This window comes from Heterodontus francisci, chromosome 2 (genome assembly GCF_036365525.1).
Source record: "Heterodontus francisci isolate sHetFra1 chromosome 2, sHetFra1.hap1, whole genome shotgun sequence".
Taxonomy (NCBI): Eukaryota; Metazoa; Chordata; class Chondrichthyes; order Heterodontiformes; family Heterodontidae; genus Heterodontus; species Heterodontus francisci.
This window is the reverse complement of record NC_090372.1, coordinates 39,180,788-39,192,810: the sequence shown is the minus strand read 5'-3', so window position 1 is coordinate 39,192,810 and position 12,023 is coordinate 39,180,788. Positions and strand designations below refer to the sequence as shown.

General features: G+C 41.9%; 1 protein-coding gene across 2 annotated transcripts in view; it reads left to right on the top strand.

Moving 5' to 3' along the window:
- The window catches only part of LOC137383813 (E3 ubiquitin-protein ligase RNF144B-like), an 84,918-nt gene that overhangs the window by 25,339 nt on the left and 47,556 nt on the right, over positions 1-12,023 (top strand). For both annotated transcript variants that reach the window (XM_068057069.1, XM_068057077.1), the window contains exons 2-3: positions 7,327-7,532; positions 9,004-9,108. In XM_068057069.1, the coding sequence (XP_067913170.1) occupies positions 7,365-7,532; positions 9,004-9,108 (273 nt within the window). In that variant the 5' untranslated portion in view covers positions 7,327-7,364. The remainder of the gene's footprint in view (positions 1-7,326; positions 7,533-9,003; positions 9,109-12,023) is intronic.

Sequence of the window (12,023 nt, the reverse complement as noted above, 5' to 3'; positions counted from 1 at the left end):
ACCCTATCACAAACCTTCCCTTTTGTTCTTTTTCCCACACTCCCCTTGCTCAAAACCTATTACATTTCTAACTTGGCCCTTCTTCAGAACTGGGGCATGGACCTGAAATGTTAATTCTGTTTCTCTCCCAACAGATGCTGCCAGATCTGCTGAGTATTTCCAGCATTTTCTGTCTTTATTTCAGATTTCCAGCATCTGTGGTATTTTGCTCTTGTATTAAGGTCTTTCACTTATCTGGGGAGCCTCCTTGTCCTTTCCATTGGCTGCTGACCTGCTTCACCCCATTGACATTGTTGGACACTGATTAGCATTTGTACCAGAGGCTGCTGCCTGAGTCAGCTGAGGGTAGGATTCCCAACTCTCGGGATTGTCCTGGAGTCTCCAGGAATTAAAGATTAATCTCCAGGAAGCTGCTGCGAGCAACCTGGAAGAAAGGTCATTGGGGTATTAAAAATAGTTGTATCTTTTAATGATTTTTTTTCTTAATATTATTGGAGTAAGGGGTGTGGAAAAGACTCTTTGACCGCTTGGGGTGATTAGAGGTGGGAGCTCATTCGATAAAACCTCCAGCGATACATCTAGCCACAGTTGGCAACCTTAAATGTGACACCTCATCTGCAGCTAAAGCCACTGGTCTTAAAATTGCTGGGATTGAGCTAGAAATGGAGCCGCTCCATTTTAATTGCTGGCCCACTTTGTTCTTTCAATGTGGGACTAGAGCTAAAATGCTCTCCAGACTGATTTTCCAGTGCTAGCAGTCAATAGAATTAAGTATTGTGCAACAAAACTGTGGAACATTTCTCTTGTACTGATGTATAGCTTTCCTATAAATTCAAATCCTCCCCTTTTCAACAAACTGCTCTACAATGTACCTGTAGCTTTCATTTTTGGCTTTTCCACTTGCCTTTTCTTTTCTTACCAACTATAATGAGAGCTTGAGAAAAATGTTGTTTTTCAATTGCACAATCCTGGTGTGGAGCCGCACCCACTCAAGTGCACATTGAGAAATTGTGCTTGTGCAGCCCACAGTTTTCTATCCATTATTTGGAAAATCAAAAGCTGCATATTTGTGACTTCTTGACATGTCCTTTGGGGGAGGCTATGCGCACTGATTCTTCAGTGTACCAAATGTTTACCTAAAAAGGTGTGTCTTCCAGTGATTGGAGGCATGCGTGGAACCTTGAGATTACCATACCCTTCGCAATTTATTCCAACAGGGCTTTTTGAGAGGTCAGGCTATTTTTTTTTAACTTGCAGTGGTTATAATCTGTAAATCAAACCATGTTTACATATGTTCATGACATTGTAATGATTATGAAAAAAATTAAAGGGGGGGGAGCTAAGCAAAATGTTCTTAGGCAAGAAAGGTGTCGAGAGGTCTGTTACTATCTTCACCTGGTCTTATTGCAACAAGGTTTAATTTTAAACACACAGTTTTGAGCTCCCCCTTTGTGAATTCTTGTTCACAGCTTTCCAATTATAAGACAAAGAAATTAGCATAAACAGGCTTTCTTTGGTTTAAAGAAGAAAAGTGAAATTTATTAAACTTACTTAAACTCTAGTATGGTTCACGTCTATGGATATACAACATGCATATAGGGACAGAAAAGATAAAGTGGAACAGTTTGAGGCAATATCTTGTTACTGTGCTTCGAGCTCGCTGCAGTCCTTGATTGAAGATGTGGTCTTGCTTTTCATTGGGACCCAGAATTCTTAAACCTTCTTCACTTAGGAGACTTTTCTCTCTTTGAGTTTACGTGTCCAGTGGTTTCCGAAGCTGGTGAGAGTGAGATGAGGGCAGTCAGGAGAGGAGATAATTTTTGCTTCAGTTCCAGAAGCACACAGAGTTCTAAGTTCAAATTCTGTTTTTCCAGTTTAAAACTCCCCTGGTTGGCCAGCAGGTGGTCACATGACTAACTGGTTTGACCAGGTCTCTTCTGTGTATTGGGGCAGGGACTGGTTCCTTTGTTTCAACACTGTCTGGTACAATGCAAATATCCTTCCAGCAGGGGGCTTGCAATTTTAAGTTTTAATGTTCATGTGGTGAAACCATGTGTGCCTCAGTCTTGGCAGGTGCGGGGTTTGCCTGAAATATGGAATTCTCTGCCAGATAACATTTTTGAAGAAGCGTCCAATCATTTTAGTTTTGAAAGGGTATCATCAAATAATTGTGGCGCAGTGGTTAGCACCGCAGCCTCACAGCTCCAGCGACCCGGGTTCAATTCTGGGTACTGCCTGTGTGGAGTTTGCAAGTTCTCCCTGTGTATGTGTGGGTTTTCACCGGGTACTCCAGTTTCCTCCCACCACCAAAAGACTTGCAGGTTGATAGGTAAATTGGCCATTATAAATTGCCCCTAATATAGGTAGGTGGTAGGAGAATAGAGGTGGGGATGTGGTAGGAATATGGGATTAGTGTAGGATTAGTATAAATGGGTGGTTGATGGTCGGCACAGACTCAGTGGGCCGAAGGGTCTGTTTCAGTGCTGTATCTCTAAATAAAAATAAAAAATAAAATAAAATTGCTTGAAAAGGAGGAATATTAAAGGGTGGGGAGGAGGGTAGCCAGCTGGAGAATAGGATTATGTTAGGTAGCTCATGGAATGAATCACCAGTGCAGATTTGATGCACCATTTTAAGATAATGGTAGGAAATTCAGGTGGGCTTTCTCATCAGCGTGTAATTCACTCTGCCTGAATTTCCTCTCTGTGCTTAGCCCAGTCTCAGGTGCAGGAAAATGACTAGCCCAAGGAGACAATCAGTTCTGTATGTTTCCAGCTCATGTTATGATGTTGAAAGGAGCACTAACATTGCAGTACCAAAGATACTTAACTGCCAGCAGCATGTAGCTTTCTTTTTCTTGGGGCATTGGTGTCACTGACAGGGCAGTATTTATTGCCCATCCTTGACTGTCTTGAGGGCATAAAGAGGCAGCTATCCTATGTGAGGCTGAAATCTTACATAGGCCAAATCAGGTAGGGTAGCAGTTTCCTGTCCCTTGAAGACATTAGTGAAATCAGTTGGGATTTTATGACAATCTGGATGCTTACATTGTCATTTTTCTTTGTGCCAACTCTCAAATTACTAGATTTATTGACCAATTTCACAACTTGGAGAATACAACTCCAGACTTCTGTACCATACCCTGTTCAGTACCATAACAACAAAATACCTGCAGATTTAATTGTTGGCCTTCCACTCATGGGGCACTAATGCTTTCACTCCAGATTGTGTGTTTTCCTTGCTAATTATGTTTTATCAATCGTTTTGTGTAACCTTAGCTACTGTTATGAGTTATATTATGTACTTTGAGATTCTTTCTAGTTTTCTATTGCTTTTGTTGTTGACTCCTTGGGCTAATTGAGAGGATTACAAACTGAAAGTCAAGGGAGTAGAGGGTAAGTAACACAGTGAAAGCACTAAAATTATGAAGAAGAAGACTTGGAGAGAGCATAGACAAATGAACTGTATTAGAGATGAGACCATGCAGTTAGAACAGCAGGGAAAATACATTGAAATTGTACAGGGTGCAGCAGAAAATGGACAAAATTGGCATTGAGGCCAACTGCTATCTCACTGACCTGACCTCTGTCTTCCTCCCTCCACCCCACCACTGGATGCTCCTTCTCTGCCTACCTCATGTAAACAATGACCGGGCTGGGCCTGGGTTCCAGGTGCCCCTGTTTATACTGCTCACAGGGACCACCAAGTGAAGTTTGGTGATTGGCCCTGAGTACTGGTGGAATTATATGTGACCTGCAGAGGCTCCCACTCTCACCAATCTGCTTCCATAACTTACAGACTGAAGACCTCAACTTCAGCTGAAGTGGGGGATTTCCTTCCGTCCCATTGCCCCCTTTCTAAATTTTCTTTGGCTTTCTTCTGGTGCTGCAGTGGCAGTCCCACTGCAGTGCCGCCTCTAAAATTTTGGCAGCCATTGTTGGGCTTCTACTTGCTGATGAGAATCCTTCTGGGAGGCAACCATGAATACATAACCATTATGACCCAAAAAATCAGCTTGGTGTGGTGTGATGGGGGGGGATGTCCCATGCTGACCCTGAAGTGGTGTGATTAGGAAAGTCCAGCCTGCAGAATTAGCTTGGCAATAAATCGATTGCCTTCTCTTTCAATGTTATTTCCCCTCCTAATCTTTAACATTTTGTGAACTATGGGTAGAAAGAAACATTGATACAAAGCCAGTGAGAAGTGGGTTGTTAAACTAATGGTTAGAGAGGAGATTATACTGAAACCACCCCCTCATTATGAAATTTGATGATTTGGTGGTTTAACTCCTCTGATTTTATTGATTTGCTGCACTTGGTGATGTCTTGAATTTGCCAGAGGCACATTCCAAGGGTCTGCAAGCAATCTCTTGTTAGCAGAACAAAACGAAAGATATGTTAATGGGAATAAAAAACTGAGTGCAAAATTGTTTATAGTCATTCAACTAAATCCTCACTTGCCAAGACATTCCATGTTTGGTAGAGGTTTCTAGAGGCAGCACACAGAGCTTTCAAAAACTCATAATTCAAATACTTAATTTTTTTTCTGTCTTTATTCCCTCCTCTCCTCACATGCTCAGAAATGCTGCCAAGGGTATCATTTGTTCTCTGGTACCATGTTCAAGTCATAAATATTTTAGTTGTGAGGCTGGACAGTGAATGAGCTGTTTTAATTTGGGGGGAGGGGCGGTGGGCGTGGTTGGAACTGCGGGTGAAATTACAGCTGATTCTGATTCCTATCCTCTGTGACCCAGGGATCATTAGCAAGCAATCAGGGACACAGGCTGTTTTTCTTGCTGTTTGTGAGATGATTGCAGTGCCAAGGCTGCCTATTTCCAGCTCCATAACATTGCTAGTCTCCGCCCCGCCTCAGTTTATCTGCTGCTGAAATCCTTATTCATGCTTTTGTTACCTCTAGACTCAACTATTCCAATACTGTCCTGGATAGCCTTTCACCTTACAGCATCTCTAAACTTGAATTCATCCTAATCTTTGTCTGTATCCTAACTCGCATCAAGTCCCATTCACGCATCACCCTTGTGCTCACTGACCTACATTGGCTCCTGGTCCAGCTATGTGTTGCTTTTAAATCCTTATCTTCAAATCCCTCCATGGTTTTTCTCCTCCCCATTTCTATAACCCCCTCCAGCCTTGCAACCTTCTGAGGTCTCTGCGCTCCTCCAATTCTGGTCTTGCTCGTAAATCTGATTTTCATCATTGCAACATGGCAGCTGTGCCTTCTGCTGCCTTGCCCTGAAGCCCTAGAATTCTCTGCCTAAACCTCGCTACCTCTTACTGGTCCTTTAAGATGCTCCTTATAACCCCAGCTCCTTGACCAAGCTTTTGGTTACGTGTCATAATATCTCTTTCTGTGGCTCAGTGTCCACTTTTGTTTGAAAACATTACTGTGAAGTGCCATGGGGTGTTTTATGACATTGATAGCGCTATATAAATAAAAGTTGTTGGTTGCTACCCAGCTGCGATCAGCCAATTCTAGTAGCGGTTTAATCTGAAAATCATAAGGTCTGTGTAGCTCAGTACCAGATCTTGTGATGCACTTACCCATTGAACCACTGAAGCTGTCCTTTTTCAATAATTCTGAAACAAGAAACATCAGTTTTGTTCTATAAGTTCTGTTTTACAATACTTTTGAACAAAAGATGAGACTTTTGGTACATGTTGCTATTGTCGGGAAATTTTGCAAGGAAAAAGAAATATTTTGACTGTTGAAACTGTAGCTTTAAAACATGAACACTCTGGGTGAGGGGGGGTGGGGATGTGTGCGAGTGAGTAGGATCGGTATTATACATTAGAATGAATAGACACTCAGTCAACGAGTTGTTATATTACACTGCTATTTAGAGACGGAAAGGGCAACACAAGTTATCACATCATCCTTTCACCTCTGGGATCCAGGTCTGATTTCTGGTTGTAAGGGTTCTATGTAAAATAATTATGTGCGCAGTCTCAACTGGCTTTCAAGTGAATGTGAGCATAGTAGAAAACTGTATGCAATGTACACTAAACTGAAGGGGAGAAAAAAAGACTTTGTTCTATAGTGTCTTTCATGTCCTCAGGATGTCTCAGTGCATCACAGCCACTGAAGTATTTTTAGAGCATGGGTGCTGTTGTAACATGGGCCAATGCAGCAGCCAATTTGTGCTCAGCAAAGTCCCAAATGATTTGATGATTTTACTTTTGTGGTGTTGGTTGAGGGATGAATGTTACCCAGGACATCAAACAAACTCCCTGGAAAGATGAGAATTATCTTTTGGTTGGTTCAGGTTTCCTGGCTGGCAATCAACATTCTTTAAAATGTCTTAGATCAGCTACATTTTAGTTGGCTTTGTTTTTAGATGCAGGTTTAATCACCATTGTTACAGTCGATACTTGGGAATGCCCATTGCTTGGATTAACACTGTGCTTGAATATCTATCACCATGGGGCTGGTATACCAACGTGTTACACCACAGAGTGCATTACTTGGGTTCAGACCAATTGATATTCTATGTAGTGAAATTCTGATCTTAACTGGGGCTAGTGTGACGATGATGGAACTACTTCCCACAATGAAAAGAGGGAGGAAGTGAAGATATCTCTGGGTTTACCAGCAAGTTTCCTGATGACATTGATTGGAGATCAGATTGCCTTCCCATCTGCTAAACCTGCCAGTGGTGCATGGTTTGATGACCCCTCAAAGAATGGAGAGAAGAGCCTACATAATTGATGAAAATAATCTAACGTTTTACTTGAATTGGATAGTTTACTTCTGAGTAAACGATGTGCTCAATAAATAGAAAGAAAGCCTTGCACATTATCATTTGAGAAATGTTTCAAAACATGTCATTAATTACTTTTGAAGTGTAGCTGTTGTTTCTTGGGCAAACACAGAAGAAATGTGTACATAACAAGGTCCTACAAGCACCAATCAAACAGATAAGCAGTTTGCATGGTGTTGGTTGCGTGAAGAATGATGGCACAGGATATTAGGAGAACTCCCTGTTCTTGGGGAAAAACATGAATATGTTGCAACTTTTGAGTTGCAAGGTAGGTTGCCTACTGGGCTAACGATGGCTGACTGAAAATCCAGAAACCACAGATTCAGCAAAGTGGAGGTGCTTGCAGTTGGTGCAAAGGTGCTGAAATGGGTGGGTCTCACCCATAAACCCAAATGAATGGTCAACCTTTTGGTATTCTGCCAAAACAGGTGTTCAATGTTCCAATTTATGCATTGGTTTTCTGGTACATGAGAGGGAAAAAACAGTTGATTGAAAGAATTGTGTCATGTCATGGTAGCAGCTTCATCAATTCTTGTGATTACTGACAGGTACCAGGGCCAGATCCAGTGGCCTAATTCAGTAGAGGATGGAATCTTCCAGTCAAACCCACCATCACACAATGATTACAACAGGTTTGTCAGTGGGTGGGGAGCTGGCTCTGGACCCACTGGTGACGTGCAAGCTCTGCCTTTGCGAATACCCTCTCGATAGAATGACCACCCTGGAGCAATGCGACTGCTTCTTCTGCACCCAGGTGAGTGTGCTCGGCAATGCATAATAACAGGAGAGTTTTATCGAAATTGAAGCTGAATGAAAGCTGTTAATGAGATCACTATCATTTTGATTGGGTTGGAAAGATACAGCTTTCTTTTAAATAGTAACTCCTCCATAATATCACCCATCTTCACCCCTGCCTCAATCCATCTGCTCTTGAAACCCACATCATACTTTTGTTTTCTCCAGTCTAGGTAATTGCAGTGCTCTCTTGGACAGCCTTCCATCTTCCAAACTCCACTAAACTTGTGCTCATCCAAAATTCTGCTGCTCATTCTAACTTGCCACAAAACCCACTCAACCATCATTCCTGTCCTTGCTGACCTACGTTGGCTCCTAATCCACCAATGCTTCATTTTGTTTAAAAGTAATTCTTCTTTATATTCAAATCCCTTCATGGCTTTGCCCCTCCCCATCTTTTTAACCTCCTCCAACCCTCCAGGAACTCTCCGCTTCCCCCAGCTTGTGCATCCTCCCCCCACTGCCCCCCACCACTTCCTTCACTACCGGTGGTAGCCATGCCATCAGCTGTCCAGTTGCTAAACTCTGGAATTCCCTCCCCAAACATCTCTGCCGCACCACCTTGCCTTCTTTAAGCCTCTGAATAAAACTTCTCTTTGATCAAGTGTTTGCTCACCTGTCCTAATGTCTCCTTCTTTGGCTCAGTCTCAATTTTTGTTTCATTGTGCTCCTGCCAAACACCTTGGGAAGTTTTGTTAAAGTTGCTATTATAAATGCAAGTTGTTGGAGTGTTTAGAATCTAGAGCATCGCAGCTATTAGAGTGATTTTTGGGCAATCTGAAATTAAGCCTTTACTGAACCTTTGGTGTTACCCTTAAAGCTGAATTTGTCTGAAATTTATCAGAAATTAGACAGACACCAGTGTCTGTCTAGAAAAAAAATGTAGCAGGCTGAAATACACATTTGGCGCTGTAAAACAGATTTCACCTGAATTTTGCCCTTTAAAGTTAGATGTGGTTCTTCTTTGGGCACTGAGGATCATCTTAGAGAGGCAGAAAATGCTAGAAGCACATAGCAGTTCACTCCGCATCTGTGACGAGAACAGGTCAATGTTTGGGCCATTCTTCAGAACCCATATGATAGCTATTTTATTCTATCTGATGTTTGTATGAGAAGGATTCAGTTTCTTCAATCTATTTACCGAGCCATGTGTTTTATTATGTGGCTGAATAAGTCACAAGATGACATTCCTGATAACTTTTAATGCCATTGTTAGTAAAACTACTGTAGAAATGTAGAGAATCATGAACAGGATTTGTAAATATTACGTTTTGTTAATGGTATTGCATGCAGCTAATTCGTATTTTCTTATCATTTGATGTGACATTCTAAGGGGAGTGAAACCAGAGCTCACTGACGAAGAGACGTGCTGATACTGTCACACAAGTAACTAATGTACTTTCTTTTTCTGTCATGTTTTGACTTATCAGTGCTTAACGCAGTATGTAGAACTGATGATTAGAGAAGGTTGTGGATCTCCTATCACATGCCCAGAGCTGGGATGCCCTAAAAATGGGATCTTGCAGGATGCAGAGGTAAAAATGTTTTGCATATTATGTTTACTAGAATCTGCTCTTTCTAACTTTTGCTTTTTGAAATAAACCCTTGTGGTTTTCTGTTTTTTTAATGTTGCAATGTTTATTGTTTCATAAACTTTCATATTTGAAATTTACAGCTAGTTATTGTACTTATAACACGTCAAATTGTGATGTTCCAGCCAATCGATCTGTCAGTTACTGTCTTGTCCCACACCTCTGGGTCATTCACCACTCGCTGAATAGGTGCTGTCTGCGTCCTTCCTATTCCTTAGGTTTTTAGCAATGCTCCTCTGTCACTGTCTGCAAGGACAGAAGTATGGAAGTGATTCCAAAGGGAAGATAGGACAAGATGCCCATATGAAATCTTACCCCTCTTAGAGGCCTGAACATAGTTTCCATGCTGTTGTAGTGACTTTGCGTTGCAACACAATGGGGCGAGAGCACATTTTTTTTTATTGAAAAGAAATTGGATTAAAAATAGCAAGACATTGATTGAAATACTAAGTGCTTTCCTTTGGGAGTGGGTTTGACTGTTAAAAGACCTACATGAATAGTGTGGTGCTACCAGGTGGCAGTACTTCTGTGCCACGTTAGTGTGAGATGGATTCTTGCCTATTATTCCCAACCCTGGTAAGTTGTCCAGTTGCTAACATGGTATCAAAGTGAGTGGAGGCGAGCAATTTATTTTTTTCCCACAATGAGAGGGAAATTTGGAGACAGGAGCATCTGGACACAACTTAATGCTTCCTAGTGTGTGCTTATGGCTGATTTTGCGAGATGCTTAGAGGCAGGTTACTTATTTGCCTGTTCATAGGGTGATACGAGATCAAAAGAAAGAGAAAGGAAATGAATGAGAAGAAATGAAATCATATAGGGCCATTTTCAGTGCTACACCTAACAGTGCAACATTTATGTTACTGGGCTCTCAAAAGAAGTGCCTGTGAAGTGCTTGCTATTACACATGAACCGTTGTTCATGGGTTGAGACAAGAGTCTTGAGACAAGAGTGGAATGTGTTCCTTATTAGAAAGTGCCTGCAGGGTATTCGGTTTGGGTTGTGAAAGTGCCATATGATTCCCAGACGTTTGATTGCTTAATATTCATTTCCTTTTTGCCTGTTGGAGTACCTGATGAAATCAGTGCATGCGTTTAGAACCAGGGCTGCTTCTGTGGAATGTTTAAGTAGCCTCTGACTCTGTTATTTTAATGTTTTGGCTACTTTGATGGCCAAGTTTTCTGCATTATGTTAGAATATTCATCTCAATCAATGAGCATGTCTGTATCAAAATCAAATTAAGGTTGGCTAGTGCCAATTGGTCTTGTGCCTGCAACTGAATAGCACTGAAAACCTGCCTCATATTGAAGTGCAGGGGATGTCCCAGCAATACTGGGTTGTATGTTTGATAACTTCCATAAGTGACCTCTCCAGTTGTATTCTCCTCTTCAAAGAAATGTTTCGGTTTTTGTATTCAACAAAGTGGAGGATATCAGTGTCAAAAACAGAAAATGCACAGCTGGTTGATCAGCATCTGAAAAATTAAAAGAAGCTGACAAATGGGTGCGACTTTATTAAAATTATGAGGCATATTTGGGCCAGAAAGTGGATTTTCCCACTCTATGTTGACATCAAGTATTCTTAATTTAGGTATAACAGAGGTACAGTGTAAAGCTCCCTCCTACACTGCCCCAACAATATGGTATAACTCTGACCAGCATCCCAACCTGCACCAGTGCAACACTTCTGTTTCCCACATCAGTCACTCTTACGAACTTTGAGTGTGAGTGACAATTTAGCAGCATCAGTGCTAAGGTGTAGACTGAGTTACTGTGCTGTGGACTCGGGGTAGTGCTGAGGCTGCCTAAACTCATTAAATGAGCACAGAGTAGTCAGACAGGAGATAATCTGACCTAGATACCAGAGGCAAAGATGCAATATTCTCATCCTACTTATAATGACTCTCTCTAAGGGGTCCTGTCTTCATAAAAGATAGTTGGCAAGTTTTTATTCCTTGGGAAGGGTTGGGGCGGGGGTGGGTTAGGACAGCAATTTTAAGCATAATAAGGTCAGCTATAAGTGATCTATCATTTGTACTAACGTTGTTCATCCAAACAATGGGTTTAATCAGACATCCATCTTGGTGTTAGCCATGACTAAGTTGGTAGCACTCATGCCTCTGAGTCAGAAGGTTGGAGGTTGAAGTGCCAAGCCAGAGACTTGAGCACAAAAATCTAGGTTGACACTCCAGTGCATACTGAGGGAAAGTGGCACTGTCTGAGGTGCCGTCTTTCGGATGAGAGGTTAAGGTGGACAGGGTCTCTGTTTATCCGATGGATGTAAAAGATCCCAGGGCATTACTTGAAGAAGAACAAGGAAGTTCTCCTCATTATCCTGACCAAAATTTATCCCTCAACCAACATCACTGAAAGAAACAGATTATTTAGTTGTCATCACATTGCTGTTTGTGGGAGCTTACTGTATGCAAACTGACTGCAGTGTTTCTCATATTACAACAGTGCTTCTACTTAATTGGCTCCCTGTCCTTTTTGGGTTCCATGTCCAACTCTCCCAGTTTTTCTCTAATGCTGGGAATCAATTTCCTACTCTGCTGTTTGCCATCCAGCTCTCCCAAGCTTCTGCCTTGCTGTTTCCTGAGATTTGTATCCAGCATTTCCAGTCTTTCCCTCCTCCCCTCCCCCTTTGTCCAGCTCTGAGGCCCAATATCCTGCTTGCTCTTTCCAATCTGATCACCTAAGCAGGAGCTCACAAATGGGGAGAGGCACATGCTAGGAATGCTGGCCAAGAAATTGCAGTCTCAAAGCATATGATTTTCAATCCATTTAAATTGCCAGATGGAAAGTTAGCCCTTTGCTCTCTTGCACCTGTTACCTGTGACTCTGGGAACTGATCACCTG